Source organism: Pristis pectinata, chromosome 13, assembly GCF_009764475.1.
Source record: "Pristis pectinata isolate sPriPec2 chromosome 13, sPriPec2.1.pri, whole genome shotgun sequence".
Lineage (NCBI taxonomy): Eukaryota > Metazoa > Chordata > Chondrichthyes > Rhinopristiformes > Pristidae > Pristis > Pristis pectinata.
In genome coordinates, this window is record NC_067417.1 from 4,353,286 (window position 1) to 4,374,606 (window position 21,321).

General features: G+C 46.2%; 1 protein-coding gene across 4 annotated transcripts in view; it reads left to right on the forward strand.

Annotated features, from left to right (window-relative positions):
- LOC127577121 (cadherin-11-like) overlaps positions 1 to 21,321 on the forward strand; it is a 235,210-nt gene that overhangs the window by 127,319 nt on the left and 86,570 nt on the right. For all 4 annotated transcript variants that reach the window (XM_052028023.1, XM_052028022.1, XM_052028025.1 and 1 more), the window contains 4 exons: positions 295 to 688; positions 12,001 to 12,295; positions 16,462 to 16,581; positions 21,124 to 21,291. In XM_052028023.1, the coding sequence (XP_051883983.1) occupies positions 461 to 688; positions 12,001 to 12,295; positions 16,462 to 16,581; positions 21,124 to 21,291 (811 nt within the window). In that variant the 5' untranslated portion in view covers positions 295 to 460. The remainder of the gene's footprint in view (positions 1 to 294; positions 689 to 12,000; positions 12,296 to 16,461; positions 16,582 to 21,123; positions 21,292 to 21,321) is intronic.

Here is a 21,321-nt window from a genome sequence, read left to right on the forward strand (position 1 = left end):
CACACATTCAGAAGTTATCCGTTCGTTGTAAAATGCTTTTGGGCGTTCTGTGGACAAATGAAAAGCAAGTCTTTACTTACAACCTCAGACCACCATTTAATTTTTAAAAAGTCCCATTCCAATGTTAAGATAACATCGGAGGTCAGGATTGAACCTGGGTTACTGGAGCTGTGAGGCAGCAGCTCTACCAGCTGTGCCACTGTGCCACCCGTATCGAAGCAAATCGTGGAAGATTAACTGTTTCTCCTTCAGGGAAGATCTAAAAATCTGATCTCTCTTTTTGTGCTCTTGTAGGTCGTAAAGTTACAGCGTCCTGTCCTGTGCAGAGGTAATGAAGCACAGTGTGGTCTCTCGATGAAGGAACGGTGGCAGTAAATCTCCTGGTCTGCCCAGAAACAGGACTACTTAGCTGCCATTGGAAGTTGTGTCCGATCCAACAAGCCAAGAGTACCACGACGAGATGGGGACAGACTTCTACCTATATCTTTTCCTGGCGTGTTTGAGTGTTGCCCAATGGAGTCATTCTGCCCTTGCAAGAAATTCCACTGGCTCCCAGGTGCCCAGCCGATCTCGACGTGGGATGGGTATCAAAGGCCAAGTGCTTCACCGATCCAAGAGAGGTTGGGTGTGGAATCAATTCTTTGTGATAGAGGAGTACACAGGCCCAGACCCTGTACTCGTGGGAAGGGTAAGTCAGCATCGCATCCCTTCCAGATTATCTTTAAACATTCCAACAATGTTATAGAAAGTCACCTCCATTAGAAATCACACTGAAAGGCAACAGCAGAATTCAGGCAGTCCCCGGTTATGTGAGGATTCCCTTCCGGAGAATTGACCATAAGCCGATATCCTCATAAGTCAGCAATGTCCATTTTCTATGCTATCATATTCTATTGATCTACGTACACTCCCAATAATTCTTTCATTTAATTGATTATGAAGTTATAGAGTCTATAATTGTAGATTATAGAGTCATAGAATCATACAGCACAGAAACAGGACCTTCACCCCAACTTGTCTATGTCAACTGTGTTGCCCAGCGAGCTGGTCCCACCTGCCCATATTTAGCCCAGAGCCCTCTAAACCTCTCCTATCCATCTACTTATCTAAATGGCTTTTAAATGTTGCTAATGTGCCCACCTCAACCACTATTTCTGGCAGCTCATTCCAAATACACATCACCCTTTGAGTGAATAAGCTGCCCCTGATGTCCCTTTTAAATCTCTCACGTCTAATCTCAAACCTGTGCCCTCTTGTTTTTAGCACCACCTCCCTGGGAAAAAGACTCTGTGCTTTCACCTTGTCTATGCCCCTCATGACCTTATACACCTCTATCAGGTCACCCCTCAATCTTCTACGTTCCAGGGAATAAAGTACAACCTCTCCTTGTAACTCAGGCCCCCAAGTCCAGGCAACATCCTGGTAAATCCCGGTTATCTTCTACGTTCACCCTGACACTGCCCATAATTAAACTAATGAAACATTTACTGTCTCCAGTTGTTAATAAATACCATGGAAGATTTTATTGTTGTCATTACCATCTTGAAAAATCCTTTAGGAATTTACAGGTAAAGTCAGATTTCCATAAGGCAGGTCTTCTGTAACCTGGGGAGCACTTATACAATGGGCAATGGAAATATTCAGCAAGTCAGGCAGCATCCGTGGAGAGAGAAACAGTTAATATTTCAGTTCAGTGGCTTTCATGAAGTTCGAGATGGAAATTTTTCTTAAAGTACAGGGAAAAGTGGAAGGGCAGAAGGGAAAAAAAGAGTTGGGCCAAAGGGCCTGTTGCTGTGTCATTATTCTATGATTCTATGATATTGATGGAGGCCATTTGGCCCATCATTTCCATGCTGCTTGATAAGTGCTGCCCAGTGTAATCCCACCTCCTTTCACTGGGTCCGTAGCCCGACAGGTCACGACTCTTCAAGGACATGTCTAAATACAGTTTAACTGTGGTGAGGCTATCTCTCAGTCACTTCCAAACACCCACTGGGTGAAAAACATTCCTCATCTACCGATGATGCTAAATCTTTGTTCCCTTGCTTTTGACACCTCTGCTAAAATCAATAGGTCTTACCTCTTCACTGTGTCTCACCTCCTCATAATTTTATGCTGCTTAGTTAAGTCTCCCCGCAGGTTCCCCCGTTCCAAAGAAAACAACCCTAGTCTACTCAATCTTTCTTCACAGCTGCATTTTTTCAGTCCTGGAAACATTCTTCTAAATTGGTAAGTTGGTAATTTGGTTTATTATTGTCACATGTACTGAGATACAATGAACAACTTTGTTTTGCATGCCATTCACACAGATCAATTCATTACAACAGTGCATTGAGGTCGTACAAGGGAAAACAATAACAGAATGCAGAATAAAGTTGAGACACAGGGGATTCTGCAGATGCTGGAAATCTGGAGCAACATACACAAAACGCTGGAGGAACTCGGCAGGTCAGGCAGCATCTGTGGAGGGAAATGAACAGCCCTGATGAAGGGTCTCGACCCGAAATGTCGACCGTTCATTTCCCTCCATAGGTGCTGCCTGACCTGCTGAGTTCCTCCAGCATTTTGGGTGCGTTCTATGGAGAATAAAGTGTTTACAGTTACAGAGAAAGTGCAGTGCAGGTAGACAATAAGGAGCAAGGTCATAATGAGGTAGATTGTGAGGTCAAGAGTCCATTTTATTGTGCTAGGGAACTGTTCAATAGTCTTATAACAGCGGGATAGGAGCTGTCCTTGAGCCTGGTGGTACGTGCTTTCAGGCATTTGTATCTTCTGCTTGATGGGAAGGGGAAGGAGAGAGAATGTCTGGGGTGGGAGAGGTCTTTGATTATGCTGGCTGCTTTACCGAGGCAGTGAGAAGTGTAAACCGAGTCTATGGAGGGGAGGCTGGTTTCTGTGATGAGCTGAGCTGTGTCCACATCTCTCTGCAGTTTCTTGTGTTCTCAGGCAGAGGGGTTGCCGTACCAAGCCGTGCTGTAATCTCCTCTGCACCCTATCCAGAGCAATCACACTTTTCCCAGAATGTGGTGAGCAGAACTGTACCCAGTCCTCAAACTGTGGTCTGAATGCATGTTCTACTCAGTTCTGACATCACGTGGAGACGCCAGAGACTGCAGATGCTGGAATCTGGAGCAACAAACAACCTGCTGGAGGAACTCAGCAGGTCGAGCAGCATCTGTGGGGGGAAAGGAATTGCCTACATTTCAGGTTGAAACCCTGCATCAGGACCATCAGTTTCCATATTTCCATATTTCCTTATGTCCTGATCCCCACCCCCCGACAGATGCTGCTCGACCCGCTGAGTTCCTCCAGAAGATTGTTTGTTGCTCTAACATAATCTTCCTGCTCTTATATTCTGTGCAATGACCAATGAAGGACAACATATTGCATGCCTCCTTCACCACATTGATCAGTCTGGTTACACCCTCACTGTTCCCCAACACCCCTCAGTATATTTTCCCATCTTCTGCGTATTCCTTTGCCTTGTTTCCATGTTCCTTTATGGCTTAGAAGGAGTCTAAGCTGGTTCACAGGTCAATCCCATTCCCCTACTCATTTTCCCTGTAACCTGTTCTCTGCAGATTCCCATCAATTCGACCGTCCACTTACACTTAGGGGTAATTTACAGAGGCCAATTAACCTCCCAACCCACGCATTTTTGGGATGTGGGAGGCACCCAGAGGAAACCCACACAGTCACAGGGAGAACGTGTAAACTCCACACGGACAACACCCGGAGTAAGGATTGTACCCGGGTCGCTGGAGCTGTGATTTCCACAGCTCAACTGCTGCACCACTGTGGCACCCACAAATGCATTAACCCAAAAGGCAGTAAAATGCAAAGGTTATCTTGACATCACAAGTAAACTGAGAGACCCTTCCTCGAACGAAACATCTCCATGATTTCATCAGGATATTTTCATGGTGACTGCAGTTAGGGTTAATCTCGCTTTTGCAGTGAGCTCTTCTCTTCCAGTGAGACAGTGGATTGGAGGAGGAGAGGGGAGGCAGGAGAGAGGGAGAGACTGGAGTAACATCACCCCTCTCCAGACCGAAACAGGCCTTTCAGCCCCCCCGTGTGTCTGCATGGGTTTCCTCCGAGTGCTCCGATTTCCTCCCACACGTATGGGTTAGGAAGTTGTGGGCATGCTACATTGGTGCCGGAAGCGTGGCGGCATTTGCGGGCTGCCCCCAGAACACTCGACGCAAAAGATGCATTTCACTGTGTATTTCAATGTACATGTGACTAATAAAGAAATCTTACCATGTCCAAGCCAACCATCTAGTACCCATTTACAATTACAATGTTTACAAGACATTTGGACAGGTAAATGGATAGGAAAGGTTTAGAGAGATATGGGCCAAATGCAGGCGATGGGACCAGCTCAGATAGGCACCTTGGCTGGCATGTACAAGTTGGGCTGAAGGGCCTGTTTCTATGCTGTCTGACTCTATGACACTTAGTCCATAGCCTTCTATGCCTTGGTGCTTCAAGTGCTTGTCTTGATACTTACTGAATGTTATGAGTCCACCTGACTTCACCACCATCTCAGGCAGTGTGTTCCAGCTACCCTCTGGGTGGAAACGTTCTCCTCAGATCTATGTCTCTATAACTGTGTGAGATCCTCTCTCAACCTCTACCCCCATCCTAAACCCAGATACCTCTGTTATTTTTGTCATTTGCTTTGACCACTCTCTGTAGGCCCAGGTCCCCATTTAATTATCACTCTGGGTGTGTCCAGAATCTCATTGTATTTAGTGTTGTATTTATACCCCTAATTATTCAATGGCTCACATACGGCAATATTTTTCTTCCATCAACATGACCCATGTTTCAAAGAATAACTTCTATTGATCATATTGTACCCATTGCCCAGTGCTGTAGGACATGGGTGAGTGGAACAGCCCTTTTGGTATACACCAACACAAGAAATGAAGAGCAGGAGTAGGCCATCAGGCCTTTCAAGCCTGCCCCTCCATTTAATATGATCAAAGATGATCTATGAACAACACAAAAGGAACATTGAATAAAATTTGACAGCAAGCCACCGTTGCAACTGCTTGGTCAATATGGGAGATATTAGGGTGATTTTTAATGCAGTAAAAGGAGCTTGAACCCCAGATGGGCTTGGGACGGAGATGGACCTTGACAGCAGAATGCATTTCCTTCCGTGGTGCATCGATTAAATTGAGCCGAGAGCTGAAGGTGCTTAGAGCTCTCAGAGAGTGTTGGGCAGGAAGAGCTTCCAAAAATAGGGAGGAGTGGATGCGGAGGAGTTGAAATTGAGGGATGGAGAACTTAAAATCGAGGTGATGCCTGGTGAGGAGACAGAGAAGGATAACAAACACTGGGGTCAAGTCAAGTCGAGTTTAGTGTCATGTGCACAAGTGCAGTGAGGTACAGGTGCAATGAATAACTTACTTGCAGTTGCATCACAGGCACATAGGTACAGCCAACACACAGAACATAAATTATACAAAATTCTGAAGTGTAAAAAAAAACACTGTACAAGATATTAGTGCAAAAAAAACCACAATCAGTGTCAAGTCCATTGTAGTGCAAGAGGTGGTCCGTAGTGTCCTGTTGCTGAGGTAGGGCTAGGGTTGTGCAGGTCGGTTCAAGATCCTGATGGTTGTAGGAAAGTAGCTGTTCCTGAACCTGGTGGTGTGGGACTTCAGGATTCTGTACCTCCTGCCCGATGGTAGCAGCAAGAAGATGGCATGTCCTGGATGGTGGGGATCCTTGATGATATCAGAATCAGGTTTATTGTCACTGACTTATGTGACGTGAAACTTGTTGTTTTGCAGCAGCAGTACAGTGCAAAGACATAAGAATTACAAAATAAATAAACTGTGCATAAGAAGGAATAACAGGGTAGTGTTCATGGGTTCATAGACCGTTCAGAAATCTGATGGCAGAGGGGAAGTAGCTGTTCCTGAATCATTGAGTGTGGGTCTTCAGGCTCCTGTAGCTCCTCCCCAGTGGTAGTAACGAGAAGAGGGCATGATCTGGATGGTGGGGATCCTTGATGAAAAATGCTGCCTTCTTAAGGCAGCGCCTCCTGTAGATGCTGTCAGCGGAGGGGAGGGCCGTGCCCGTGATGGACCGGTCTGTGTCCACTACTCTCTGCAGCCTCTTGCGCTCCTGTGTGATGGAGTTGCCAGACCAGGCTGTGGTGCAACCAGTCAGGTGAAGGTGGAATGAGGCACTGTGGTGGAGAAGGTTTGGGTGAACCTTGGTTTATGAAAGGTATCCAGGAGAATCTATGTTGTATCCTTTCCAGGGTAAGCATATCCCTTCCGAAGTGTGATACCCAGAACTGAACTGAGTCTGTCAAAAGCTGACAATAATAAGTCCTCACAGCGTCACTTTTGTATTCTAATCCCCTTAAGATAGAAAAAGAACTAGCAATGGAAGGAAAGTTAGATAAAATCCGGGGAGGATTATGATAGATTAATCCTGCCAGGCACAACCGTGTGGTCTGTGAGTCCTTGCAACTTCTCCCTTTTGGCAAGAAACGTCGCCTGAGCTAAACATCTGCTGATTTAAAACCTCACTTAGCCTTGATGATTGCACTGGGTGTCAGAACTCGGAAGAGAATCCTTGTTTTATGCCAATGTCAAACGTGTAAGTGCAGCGTAGTATTACTGGATGCAGAATGAAGCAACAAAGATAAGGAAAGCAGTGGAGTGTGATAGGAAAGGAAGACATTGGGAGACTGGGAGTACCTTGAGATATTTATGGTACTTTTTTATGTTCATCCAAGTTATCAGTATTGGGTTATTTTTGTCACATGTGCCAAGATACAGTGAAAAGCTTTTGTTTTGAATGCCATCCAGACTGGTCATGCCATACACAAGTACATCGAGGTAGTAAAAAGGAAACACAATGCAGAATATAGTGTTACAGTTACAGGGAAAGTGAAGTGCAAGTCGACAAATAAAGTGCAAGGACCACGATGAGGGAGATTGGGAGATCAAGAATTCACCTTTTAGTGTATGAGAGGTCCGTTCAAGAGTCTGATAACAGCGGGATAGGAGCTGTCCCTGAGTCTGGTGCTTTGTGGTGTCAGGGTTTTGTATCTTCTGGCCCATGGGAGGGGGGAGAAGAGAGAGAGACCGGGGTGGGAGGGATTCTCGATTATGTTGGCTGCTTTCCCGAGGTAGCAGGAAGTGTAGATGGAGCCAATGGATGGGAGGCTGGTTTGCGTGATGGACTGGGCTGTGTTCACAACTCTCTGCAATTTCTGCAGGGATGTGGGCTTTGCAGGCTGAGCCAGCATTTAATTGCCCATCCCTAGTTGCCCTTGAGAAGGTGGTAGTGAGCTGCCTTCTTGAACCGCTGCAGTCCCTGAGGTGTGGGTGTACCCACAATGGCGTGAGGGAGGGAGTTCCAGGATTTTGACCCAGCGACAGTGAAGGAACGGCGATATTTTTCCAAGCCAGGATGGTGTGTTGCTTGGAGGGCTACTTCCAGGGGATTGTCCCCCGGGCTTTTGCTGCCCTTGTCCTTCTAGCTGGTAGAGGTGGTGGGTTTGGAAGGTGCTGCCTGTGGAGTCTTGGTGAGTTGCTGCAGTGTGTCCTGTAGATGGTATAAACTGCTGCTACTGTGTGTCGGTGGTGGAGGGAGTGAATGGGTGCAGATGGGTGCCTGCCAGGCTGCTGCGTCCTGTATGGTGTCGAGCTTCTCGGGTGTTGTTGAAGCTGCCCTCACCCAGGCTAGTGAAGAGTGTTCCATCTCACTCCTGACTTGAGCTTGTTTATGGTGGACAGGCTTTGGGGAGTTAGGGAGTTCAGAGGTGAGTCTCACCACCGGATTTGTGAAGATAAAGAATGTAAGAAAGGAAAATTAAAAACATAAAATTTTTTGCGATGACAAAGTTAAAAACAACATTATGATTTTAAGATTCAGGCTCTAGATGTGTCCCGATGGTGAGATGAAGACACACTTACGTACCTAGACATTCGAGTGCATCCTGAAGTTCAGTTTATGTAGAAATTAGGTTCCAACTTACAGCACCCTGTGCACATCGGGAGCTCATCCACAGGCTCGGACAGGACTGAGGCTGGCATGGGGTTGGTGGGTTGTGGAAGCCAGTAGGTACAGTAGTGTAGCGGTTAGCGTAACGCTATTACAGCGCCAGCGACTCGGGTTCAATTCCCACCGCTGTCTGTAAGGAGTTTGTATGTTCTCCCTGTGTCTGCGTGGGTTTCCTCCGGGTGCTCCGGTTTCCTCCCACATTCCAAAGACGTACGGGTTAGGAAGTTGTGGGCATGCTGTGTTGGCGCCGGAAGCGTGGCGACACTTGGGGGCTGCCCCCAGAACATTCTACGCAAAAGATGTATTTCACTGTGTGTTTCGATGTACATGTGACTAACAAAATATCTTAAAATTTGAGGTGAGGTGCAAGAGAAGGAGGTATTGGAACGAGTGGTACACAGTCGGTATTCGGAAAGGGGTGGTGAGGAGTTGGGAGAAGTGAGGAAGAAGAAGCCATGGGATTGGCTTGGGGAGGGATAGGTGGCTGTGGGATTAGGTGGAGAACTGTGAGAGGGGGAATTACAGGGTTGTAGTAGGATGCATATAGGGGTCTTAAGAACATAAGAAACAGGTGTAGGACATATGACTCCTTGAACCTTCTCCACCAATGAGAAAGATCATGGTATGGCCGGTCTGGTCTTGACCTTTCTGCCTGTTCCCAATAACCCTTGACCCCACACCCACAGTGGATGACAAAAGAGTGAGCAAACAGATTATGAGAGGAAGCTAACAAGGAATTAAAACACAGGTAGTAAGAGCTTGTAGAAAACTATAAAAGGGAAGAAAAAAGCTAATTAAATGTTGATCTCTTAAGAGGATGAGACGGGCAACTACTAATGGGAAATAAGGAAACAGCTGAAACTTTGAATGAATATTTTGTACTGGAACATCCAGTGGGAAAAGGGAGGAAAGAATTTTAAACAATCACGATCACTGGACTTTATAGCCTTTGTATTAGAGTCTTAAAGGAAGTGACTAGTGAATGTGTAGGTTATGATCTTCCAAAATTCTCATGATTCTGGAAAGGTCCCAGCAGATTAGAAAACTGCAAATGTAATGCACGTATTCAAGAAAGGAGGGAGACAGAAACTATTGGTCTGACATCTGTCACTGGGTAAACACAAGGATCTATTATTAAGGAAGAAAAGCAGCAGGATATCTAGAAGACAAAAATAACATCAGAGTTGTCATGCTTTTATGAAAGGAAGCCGTGCTTCAGAGATTTATTTCAGTAATAAGTAGAATCAGGAGACATTGTGAATTCAGATTTCCAGAGGCATTCAGTGAGTAAAAGTCGTTGGGTAAGGTAGGAGCAATTGATATTGGGGGTAATATATCAGCATGGATAGAGAACTGGCTAATTAATATAAGAGTCATGATAAACAGGTCATCTTTAGTTCCCACCCAGACATTCTCTCATCTCCCCTCTCCCACCAGGCAGAAGATACAAAAGCCTGAAAAGCACGGTGTGATAAGACTATTGAACAGTTCCCTCATACAATGAGATGGACTCTGACCTCACGATCTACCTTGTTGTGACCTTGCACCTTATTGCACTGCACTTTCTCTGTAGCTCTGACACTTTACTCTGTACTGTTACGGTTTTTACCTGTACTACATCAATGGACTCTGCACTAACTCAATGTAACTGCACTGTGTAATGAATTGACCTGTATGATCGGTTTGTAAGACAAGCTTTTCACTGTACCTCGGTACAAGTGACAATAATAAACCAATACCAATACACCAGAATTGAGGACAGCTTCTATCCCACGGTTATAAGACCATTGAACAGTCCCCTAGTACGATAAGATGGACTCTTGACCTCACAATCTACCTCATTATAACTTTGCACCTTATTAGTATTGGTATTGGTTTATTATTGTCATTTGTACTGAGGTACAGTGAAAAACTTGTCTTGCATACCGATGGTACAGGTCAATTCGTTACACAGTGCAGTTACATTGAGTTAGTACAGAGTGCATTGAGGTAGTACAGGTAAAAACAATAACAGTACAGAGTGAAGTGTCACAGCTACAGAGAAAGTGCAGTGCAATAAGGTGCAAGGTCACAACAAGGCCTGCACTGCATTTTCTCTGTAACTGTAACACTATATTCTACATTCTGCTATTGCTTTTTCTTTCTACAATCTCAATGTAAAATGATCCGTATGGATGGCATGCAAAACAATGTTTTTTACTGTACCTCAGTCCATGTGACAATAATAAACCAATTTACCAATGTCCAATACTAGTGGGAAGTCTCAGAGATTATTGCTGTGGTGGAAGGACTGATTACCCCGCAGACACATTTGCAGAGGATACAAAGAAAGGCAGGAAAGCACATCATGAGGAGGACACAAAGAGCCTGCAAAGGAATACAGATGGGTTAATTGAGTGGGCAACATTTGATAGGTGGAGTACAATGTGGGGGAAATGTAGTGGGAAGAACACAAAAGGAGAATATGCGGAGAGAAGCCACAAAGGGAAGTACCTGGATGGATGGGTGGATGGATGGGTGGATGGATGGGTGGATGGATGGATAGGTGGATGGATGGGTGGATGGATGGATGGATGGATGGATGGGTGGATGGATGGATGGGTGGATGGATGGGTGGATGGGTGGATGGATGGGTGGATGGATGGGTGGATGGATGGATAGGTGGGTGGATGGATGGGTGGATGGGTGGGTGGGTGGGTGGATGGGTGGATGGGCCGATGGGTGGGTGGGTGGGCCGATGGGTGGGTGGGTGGATGGATGGGCCGATGGGTGGGTGGGTGGGTGAGTGGGTGGGTGGGCCGATGGGTGGATGGGTGGATGGGTGGATGGATGGATGGGTGGATGGGTGGGTGGGTGGGTGGATGGGTGGGTGGATGGGTGGATGGGTGGGTGGATGGGTGGATGGGTGGATGGGTGGATGGGTGGGTGGGTGGATGGATGGATAGGTGGATGGATGGGTGGATGGATGGATGGATGGATGGGTGGATGGGTGGATGGATGGGTGGATGGGTGGATGGATGGATAGGTGGGTGGATGGATGGGTGGATGGATGGGTGGATGGGTGGGTGGGTGGGCCGATGGGTGGGTGGGTGGATGGGTGGATGGATGGATGGATGGGTGGATGGGTGGGTGGGTGGGTGGATGGGTGGGTGGATGGGTGGGTGGGTGGGTGGATGGGTGGGTGGGTGGGTGGATGGATGGATAGGTGGATGGATGGGTGGATGGATGGATGGATGGATGGGTGGATGGGTGGATGGATGGGTGGATGGGTGGATGGATGGGTGGATGGATGGGTGGATGGATGGATAGGTGGGTGGATGGATGGGTGGATGGGTGGGTGGGTGGGCCGATGGATGGGTGGATGGGTGGATGGGCCGATGGGTGGATGGGTGGATGGGTGGGTGGGTGGGTGGGTGGGTGGGCCGATGGGTGGGTGGGTGGATGGATGGGTGGCTGGGTGGGTGGGTGGGTGGGTGGGTGGGTGGGTGGGTGGGTGAGTGGATGGGTGGATGGGTGGATGGGTGGATGGGTGGATGGATGGATGGGTGGATGGGTGGGTGGGTGGGTGGATGGGTGGGTGGGTGAGTGGGTGGATGGGTGGATGGGTGGATGGGTGGATGGATGGATGGGTGGATGGGTGGGTGGGTGGGTGGGTGGATGGGTGGGTGGATGGGTGGATGGGTGGGTGGATGGGTGGATGGGTGGGTGGGTGGGTGGATGGATGGATGGGTGGATGGGTGGATGGATGGATGGGTGGGTGGGTGGGTGGATGGATGGGTGGGTGGATGGATGGGCCGATGGGTGGGTGGGTGGGTGGGTGGGTGGATGGGCCAATGGGTGGGTGGGTGGATGGGTGGATGGGTGGGTGGATGGGTGGATGGGTGGATGGGTGGGTGGGTGGGTGGGTGGATGGGCCGATGGGTGGGTGGGTGGATATAATAATACTGCCTCTTATTGCAGCTTCACACTGATCTCGACAGTGGAGGAGGGAAGATCAGGTATATCCTCTCTGGTGAAGGTGCAGGGACCATCTTTGTCATCGATGAGAAAACAGGGAACATCCACGCAACTAAAACGCTGGATCGGGAGGAGCGAGCTCAGTACACCCTGATGGCACAAGCTGTGGACCGGATAACAAACAAACCTCTGGAGCCTCCCTCTGAGTTCATTGTTAAAGTCCAGGACATTAATGACAATCCACCTGAGTTCTTGAATGGACCTCATCATGCAACTGTGCCAGAGATGTCCAACGTAGGTATGTGCCCCCTCTGTTTCTCCAGGTTCCCAATGCAAATACATTAATCCTTCATTGAACAGTCCATTCTTCGTGAGTTCACAAAAACAATATTGAATGCTCAAGGGTTACTGCACCTGTCTGAGAAAACACTTTTAAAATCCTGCAGATGTTGAAAATCTAAAATAAAAAGCAGAAAATCCTGCAGATGTTGAAAATCTAAAGTAAAAATAAAACAGAAAATCCTGCAGTTGTTGAATATCCAAAGCCAAATTCTGGAAATGCTCATTAGGTCAAGTAGCATCCATGGAGAGGAAAACAGTTCAGGTCACTTTTTTTTTACTTGAATCAGAACAAGACAATTTGGAATTTGGAGATAAAGTAAGGTGCAGAGAGGTGGGGGGTGGTTCATGGTGTGAGAAAGGTGAGAACAGAAGGGGTGATCTGTGAAAGGCAGGATATTAAATGACAAAAAGGTTGTTACAGCTGAGAGAGAGAGAGAGAGAGACAGAGGGTGGTTAGAACATAGGACATCGAACAGTACAGCTCAGGAATAGGCCCTTTGGCCCATGGTGTCTGTGTTGACCATGATGCCAATCTGAATTAATCCCACCTGCCTGCACATGCTCTACATCCCTCCATTCCTTGAATGTTCATGTGCCTGTCTAAATCCTTCCTAAGTTTTGCTGTCATATCTGCTTCCACCATTTCCCCAGGCAGTGCTTTCCAGGCAGCTACCACTCTCTGGGTGATGGTTATGGAAAACAAACAAAACTACTAAAGCAAACCATACCAGACCCTGGAAATCTGAAATACAAACAATGTTGGAAATGCTCGGCAGGTCAGGCAGCATCTGCAGCGTGAGGAGCAGAGTTAATGGTTCAGCTTGATGCCTTTCCATGGGAACAGGTTGGGCTCGAGAGAAGAAAAATCACTACCTGACAATGCAGCTGTTGCTGGAGATCTGAGGGAGAAGCAGAGACTCATTCGATAGTATACAGATCACACTGCTGACCTTTGTTATTCATTACAACTTGTATTTGTTAATATATTTATTCAGTACACCAAGCATTGGGATATTTCACTGTAACTGGACATTCATTCATAGAGCATAAAAATGTCATTGAGCTTGCTGGAGTGATCTCTGGGGCTTGGAATAAAACAATCTGATTGGTAGTATAGAGGGAGCACTACTCTGTATATAACCAATGTTGTCCCTGTCCTGAGAGTGCATGATGGAATAATATACTGGGAGTAACAAATAACCTGCAGGAGGAACTCAGCAGGTTGAGCAGCATCTGTGGGGGGTGGGGAGGAGGAATTGTCGGTCAAAACCCTGCATTAGGACATTAGGAAATATGGGAGTATAAGAGAGGAGCAAGCGCTTTCCTGGATTGCACTACAGGCCCAATAATCAGCGGGAATTTGAGGAACAGCAAGTGCAGAAGGGTGAGCAACAGGGATATAGTCGTGGGAGGTTTTTATTTTATCACTGTTGACTGGGATTACCTCAGTGCAATGGGCTTCTGTGGAACACATTTTGTTAAGTGTTGTATTGTGAAGGGTCATGGGTGTCACATGACACCACTGATTACCTGGTCGAAAGTCACATCGCTGTCAATCAAGGTCTGGCTCCACCCACCCATTGGTCCACACTTGTCCATTGGTCTCTGTAAATATGTAAATACCAGTGTACCTGGCCTTGGGCCATTGGCTTGTTTGAACTACCTGGGCTGGACCACCCAGCCCTCTGGCACTATAAAGAGTGCCACACGTGCGTGGTTCGCTCTCTTTGATTGCTCTGAGGAATCGTAAAACAACACTGAAGAGACCACTGGTAAGAGTGTGCACTTCCACAGGGTTAGGAGTGTCCCAAAGTAGATTCCCAGTAGCATGTCTCTGTGCCTTCTCTGAGTCGAGGGGTGGAAGACATCATATTGTTTCTTCCTTGATCGTTTGTACTCTGTGTGTGTGTGTGTGTGTGTGTGTGTGTGTGTGTGTGTGTGTGTGCATTTTACCCTTGCTGCGATTTCCCCCACGTTTGTGACCACCAGTGTGTGTGTGTGTGTGTGTATGTGTGTGTGTGTGTGTGTGCATTTTACCCTTGCTGCGATTTCCCCCACGTTTGTGACCACCAGTGTGTGTGTGTGTGTGTGTGTGTGTTGTTCCTGTTATCCTGTCCCACATTTGTCTTTTATAAATAAATCATTTTAACTCCAAAGACTGTGACCAGAGTCCTCGTCCCTCGAGACCCTCAAATCTGTTACACAACAAGTGTGTCCGAAAAAGTTTTTTGAAGTATACTGGCAGAGAGTCATACTAGAGACAGGGCAGTCATCGACCTCAGAGATGGCAGCAGGCAGCTGGTGGAGGTGGTGTTGGGGGAACACTGGGAACAGTGTCTGTAACTCTGTTCCATGGTGGTTATGGAAAGGGATAAGATTGGTCCTCAAGTTAAGATCTTGAATTGAGGGAAGGCTGATTTCAATAGTGTAAGAGAGGACTTGGTGAAAGTAGACTGGGAGCAGATTCTAGTGGGTAAAACAACAGCTGACAGGTGGGAATCTTTTAAAAGACAGTAAGGGTTCAGGGCCAGCATGTTCCAGTAAGGGTCAAGGGCAAAGAAGGCAAGATTAGGGAACCTTGGACGACAAAGGATATTGAAGGTTTGATCAGGAAAAAAAGAAACATGTAGCAGGGGAGTTAGTGGACTGTTACCATTTGTAATTTAATCCCGACAAGTGTGAGGTGATGCATTTTGGGAAGTCAAATAGGGGTAAGACATATATAGTAAATGGTCATGTGTAAAGAATGAGAAACAAAGGACTGCAGATGCTGGAATCTAGCTGAAAAAAACTATGATGCTGGAGGGACTCAGCAGGCCAGGCAGCTTCCTTGGAGAAGTCCCTGAAGTCCTGAAGAAGGGTCCTGACCCGAAACATTGACCGCCTGCTTTTCTCTACGGATGCTGCCTGGCCTGCTGAGTTCCTCCAGCAGCATCGTGTTTTTCATCAGTGTGTAAAGAATGTTATGGACAGAGGGACCTTGGGGGTTCAAGTCCAGAGATCCTTGAAAGTGGCAACACAGGTAGATAGGGTGGTGAAGAAGGTGTATGGTGTGTTTGCATTCATAGGTTGGGACACAGAATATAAAAGTTGGGATGTTATGTTGCAACTTTATGAAACACTGGTTAGACCACACTTGCAGTACTGTGTGCAGTTCTGGTCGCCACACAATGGCAAGGATGTGGTTGCGCTGGAGAAAGTGCGGAAGAGATTCACCAGGATGATGCCTAGATTGGAGGAGTTTTGTTATGGGGGGAGATTGGACAGGCTGCGCCTGTTTTCCCTGGAGCGGAGGAGGCTGAGGGGTGACCTGATAGAGTTTTATGAGATTATCAAAGGCATAGATAATAAGAATCTTCTTTTTCCCATGGTAGGGGTATCAAAAACAAGAGGGCATAGATTTAATCTGTTACGTGCTGCCAGAGGAGGTAGTGGAATTGAATACAATTACTATAGTTTAGACAGGGGCTTAAATAGGCAAGGCAAGGACCCAGTGCAATCAAATGAGATTACTGGAGATGGGTAAAAAGGTCGGCATGGATGTGTTGGGCTGAAGGGCCTGTTTCTGTGCTGTACAACTCTGTGAATCTGTGACTCTCTGACCTGCTCATTTGTTTTTGTCTGACATGCAGTTTGCCTCAACAGCTCAGTAAGTTCTGAGTTCTGATCCTTCTCTGTGTAACAAACTTTATCCGGAGTCCTTTATTGGATTTGCAGCTGCCTTTTTCTTATTTGCGGCTCACTGTTTTAACCTGCCACTGTCCCTCCCTCATCAAACCTCTTGGTGATCTTTAAGCTCCTGTGCTAGGCCACACACCCCCTGCCTCTCCTGTGTTCTGTAGCCTCTCTGACTTCTGATATCATTGTTGTTAATCTTTTCTCTGATTGCTCCAGTGACTCTACATCCTTTGAAAAGTGCAGACAGCCTCGAGACCGGTGTATTTTCTGAAACCTTTCATAGCAAAACTCTTGTCTTGCAGCGATGACAGGTGGAGGTGCAAGTGTTTGACAGTATGATGAATGGAGATGCTCAGCTTTGGGGACTCTTGCTCCTTCATGCACCGACTCCATTTATCACTCCCTCACTTGCTTTGACAATGTGATCATCTCCTCTCTTTACAGGTACTTCTGTGATTCAAGTCACAGCCACAGATGCAGATGATCCGTCCTACGGAAACAGTGCCAGGCTGGTGTACAGCATTCTGGAGGGTCAGCCTTACTTCTCCGTGGAGCCTCAGACAGGTACAGATACCAACTCGTCCAAACCAGTTGACAGATACAAAAGCTAATTGACTAGGAAAGAGAGACGCAACTTATCTCAATGGGTCGATATTACTGAAGGAATATTGTTATGCTCCAGTTATACAGAAACTGTGGGTGGCCAGCTGTAATCCCGATATCAGCACCACCCTATCTCTTGCTCTTCCCCCACTCTCCATGGTCACCTGGAAAGATAATAAACATCTTGACTTCCAATCAAGCACCCTTCATCCCTATCACATTATTTTACTTAACTAATCAGTTCAGAGGATGCCAAAAGAAAATCACACCTTTTATTCCTATTCATGTTCTCTTTTGACATAGATGGAGGCCATTCAGCCCACTGAGTCAATGCTGGCTCACAGCCCAATCCCATCAATCCCTGTCCCTCACTTGTTTCCCTGTAACCTATGACCATAACTGGATCGTACTGTCTGAGGAGATGGTGAGGGAGAGATTGTCACAAAATTTAAGAACCTTTGAATGATGTTTTGAATTGCCAAGGTATGGTAGGTTAAGGACCAATAGGATTAGTATTCAGACGTACGTGATGGTCAGCAAAGACATGGTGGGCTTTATGACCCTGTGACTCTATAACACTCCCAATTCTTCTCCACCCACTCACACCAGGGGCAATTTACAGCAGCCAATTAATTTACCAACCTGCATGTCTTTGGGATGCGGGAGGAAACCGGAGCATCCAGAAGAAAGCTGTGCTATCACAGGGAGAGTGTTCAAGCCCAACGTGGACAGGACCAGTGGTCAAGATCAAACCTGGGCCACTGGATCTGCGAGGCAGCAGGACTACTCGCTGCACCAGCATGCCACCCATTTTAACTCCACTGTGAATATTCTCCAGGGTCTCATACTTCCAGTGCATTTCTACCCTGATCAGGTAACATATGGCATAACTGTGCTCAGTATTGGGTGCCATGCTTGAAGTAGGGTGTCTTCATACTGGAACAAGTGTCATGTAGTTTCACCAGAAGGATATCAAGTCTCGAAGGGTTAAGTTCCAAGGACTTGTTGCATAAACTAGGCTTGTAATCCCCTTGAGCAGTGAAGGGAGAGGGGTCCATTTCATTGTAATATTGGAAGGCTGTAGCAAGGATCTCTAAAGACTCACAGCTTTCTGAGAGAAGAAATTCTTCCTCATCTCAGTCTTAAATGGGCATTCCCTTGTTCTGAAGCCATGCTACCTGGTCTGGACACTCACATGAGAGGAATCATCATTTATCTTGTCTAGTCCCCTAAGAATCCTGTTTCAGTAAAATCACCTCTTTTTCTTCTAAACTCCAACACAGTAGTGTAGCAGTTAGCGTGACGTTATTACAGCGCCAGCGACCCAGGTTCAATTCCAGCCACTGTCTGTAAGGAGTTTGTATATTCTCCCCGTGTCTGCGTGGGTTTCCTCCGGGTGCTCCGGTTTCCTCTCACATTCCAAAGACGTACGGGTTAGGAAGTTGTGGGCATGCTATGTTGGCGCCGAAAGCGTGGCAACACTTGCAGGCTGCCCCTTTCACACAAAAGATGCATTTCACTGTGTGTTTCGATGTACATGTGACTAATAAAGATATCTTATCTTATCTTAAATAGAGTCCCAACGTGTTTAAACTTTCCTCATAGCCTAACGCCTCTATACCTTGGATCATCCTAGTAAACCTTCTCTGACCTGCCTCCAATGAAGTAATACCTTTGCTTAAATGGTGGGACCAACATTGTTCACAGTACTCTTTGATGTGGCCTCACTAGTACCTTGCAGAGTTGCTGTAAGACTCGAATTTGTACTCCAACCCCTTTGAAATTAAACAAATTTCTTCTAATAGAAGATGAAAGATGAGGAGACTCTGAAGTTCAGAGACAAAATCAGGAAATATTTTCCTGGATGTTGACAGTGGGAATCTGTAATGTATTCCTCTAAGTAACTGAGGGTGCTCAGGGCAGATTTGGGGCACTGAGCAGTGACAACAATGGATTCTTGTTTGGTGAGGGTATCAGGCTCTATGAAGCCATGGTGAGCAAGTTGACTTATGATGCTGCTCAGTCAGGACCTGACAGAGTGGTAGAACAGAGTTAAGGGACTGAATGGTCAACATTCCCAAGTACACTGCTGGCACGAAGCAATTGGTAATTGGTTTATTATTGTCACATGTACCAAGATACAGAGAAAATCTTTGCTTTGCATGCCATCCATACAGATCACTCCAAAACATATGCACATCGAGGTAGTACAAGGGAGAAGCAGAATATAGTTCTACGGTTACAGAGAAAGTGCAGCACGGGTAGACAAATAAGGTGCAAGGTCATGAAGAGGTAGATTAGGAAATAAAGAGGTCATCTTTTAACTATGAGAGGTCCATTCAAGAGTCTTATAACAGCCTGATAGAAGCTGTCCTTGAGTCTGGTGGTACGTGTTTTCAGGCTTTTTTACCTTCTGCCTGATGGGAGATGGGAGAAGAGAAGATGACTAGGGTGGAAGGAGTCCTTGATTATGCTGGTTGCTTTCCCGAGGCAGTGAGAAGTGTAGACAGAGTCTATGGAGGGGAGGTTGGTTTTCATGATGGACTGGGTTGTGTCCACAACAAGGTTAACACAAAGTTGGCGTCAGATGGTCTGAATTACATTCCAAACTTGAATTTCACACTCAATAGTTCTGCAACGAAGTCAGGAAAACGGGAAAGCACATTTCTTTTTATAAAATGCAAGACCAATGTTTCTCCATCGCCCTGTGTTTCAATCACGATCTTCCTGAGCTTTGGAAGCTTCTGCCCATTTTCCACCACATCAGAAGCTTCCTCACAACTTCTCTCTTCCATTTTGCCTGAGTTCACATTCCGTTCTCCAGTATCCCCATTCCCCTCTCCCACACCTGTCACGCCTCTCCCCTTTCCACTCCATTCTCAAAAAAATGTAGCAGGCTGAAATGTAAAGGAAATTTCTGAAAAGAACACCCTTGATGTCTGTTAATTGAGTTTGTTTTGGAACTATAGGCATGGCCTGTGGGCAAGTTTCTGTCTAGCTTTTAGATCCATTGAATGAAATGGAGCTTCAAGTTACTCCAAGTTACAGAACAAATGTAAAGCAATTTTTGAAAATTTTATAAACAATTTTATATCAGGCTTGTCTCCAGGGAGCTGTACAACGATCTCTCAGTTACATAATTTATTCAGATGTGGGGAATGGGACTAATTTTCTTTTCTGCTGGCTCTGGAAAGTGTACTGTTTGAAGTTTTGTCTAGACTCATCAGAAAGTTAATCTCCAGGGTTCAGTCATATTTCAGTGAAATGAGATGGAAAGAAATATTTGAAAGGAAGGATATCTTCCATTTCATTAGTCTTTCACTACCTTATGGCATCCCAATGCACCAATGCATTTCACATACAGTGAAGCACTTCTCTATGATGTAAAGTGCACAGACTCAAGTACATGAATGGCCTCCCCTGTGCATTAAGAAAACACAAAAGAATATTTAAATCAATTTGCCAGAGAAGAAAATGATGACACAAATATTGACCTTGGGCCTTATTGTCTACCTGCACTACACTTTCTCTGTAACTGTCATACTTTATGCTGCCTTCTGTTATTGTTTTACCTTGCACTATCTAAATGCACTGTGTGTAGCGGTTAGCGTAACGCAATTACAGCGCCGGCGACCCGGGTTCAATTCCGGCCGCTGTCTGTAAGGAGTTTGCACGTTCTCCCTGAGTCTGCGTGGGTTTCCTCTGGGTTCTCCAGTTTCCTCCCACATTCCAAAGATGTACGGGTTAGGAAGTTGTGGACATGCTATGTTGGCACCTGAAGCGTGGCGACACTTGTGGGCTGCCCCCAGAACACGACGCAAAAGATGCATTTCACTGTGTGTTTCGATGTACATGTGAGTAATAAAGATATCTTAATGAATTAATCTGTAAGACAAGCTTTTCACTGTACCTCGGTACAAGTGACAATAATAAACCAATTTACCAACCGATTTACCTATTTACAAATGCTGGGATTTGATCGACAGTGTCAATGTTCAGAATCAGAATCAGATTTATTATCACTAACTTAAATGATGTGAAATTTGTACTGTTTCAGAACTAGTAAGACCCCTAAGTTGACTCAGTCAACTGTGTACCTTAATGAATGGCACATTGGCACAGCTAGTAAAGCTGCTGCCTCAAGGTCCATCAGCCTGGTCTGATCCCAACCTCTGGCACTGTCCTCGACTGTGACAGTGTGGATTTCCTCTGGCTTCTCTGGTTTCCTCCCACATACCAAAGATGCGCAGGTTGGTAGGTTAATTGGCCACTGTAAATTGCCCCTGGTGTGTAGGTGAGTGGTAGAATCTTGGGGGAGTTGATGAGAATGTGGGGAGAATTTAAAAAAAAGGATCAATGTAGGATTGGTGCTAATGGATGGTTGATGGTTGGCATAGACTCGTTGGACCGAAGGGCCTGTTTCCATGCTGTATCTCTCTGTGACTATGTGACTCCATCTTCTTCAATGGAATTCGTGTAATTTTGCCTCTCATTTCTCCTCAGGTATCATAAGGACGGCTCTTCCAAACATGGACCGAGAGGCACGGGAGGAATATCTCGTGGTGATACAAGCAAAGGACATGGGAGGACACATGGGAGGTCTCTCTGGGACCACCAAAGTGACAATCACCCTCACCGATGTCAATGACAATCCTCCAAAGTTTCCTCAGAGTAAGGAAGCCTTTTTATATCTTTGAAATT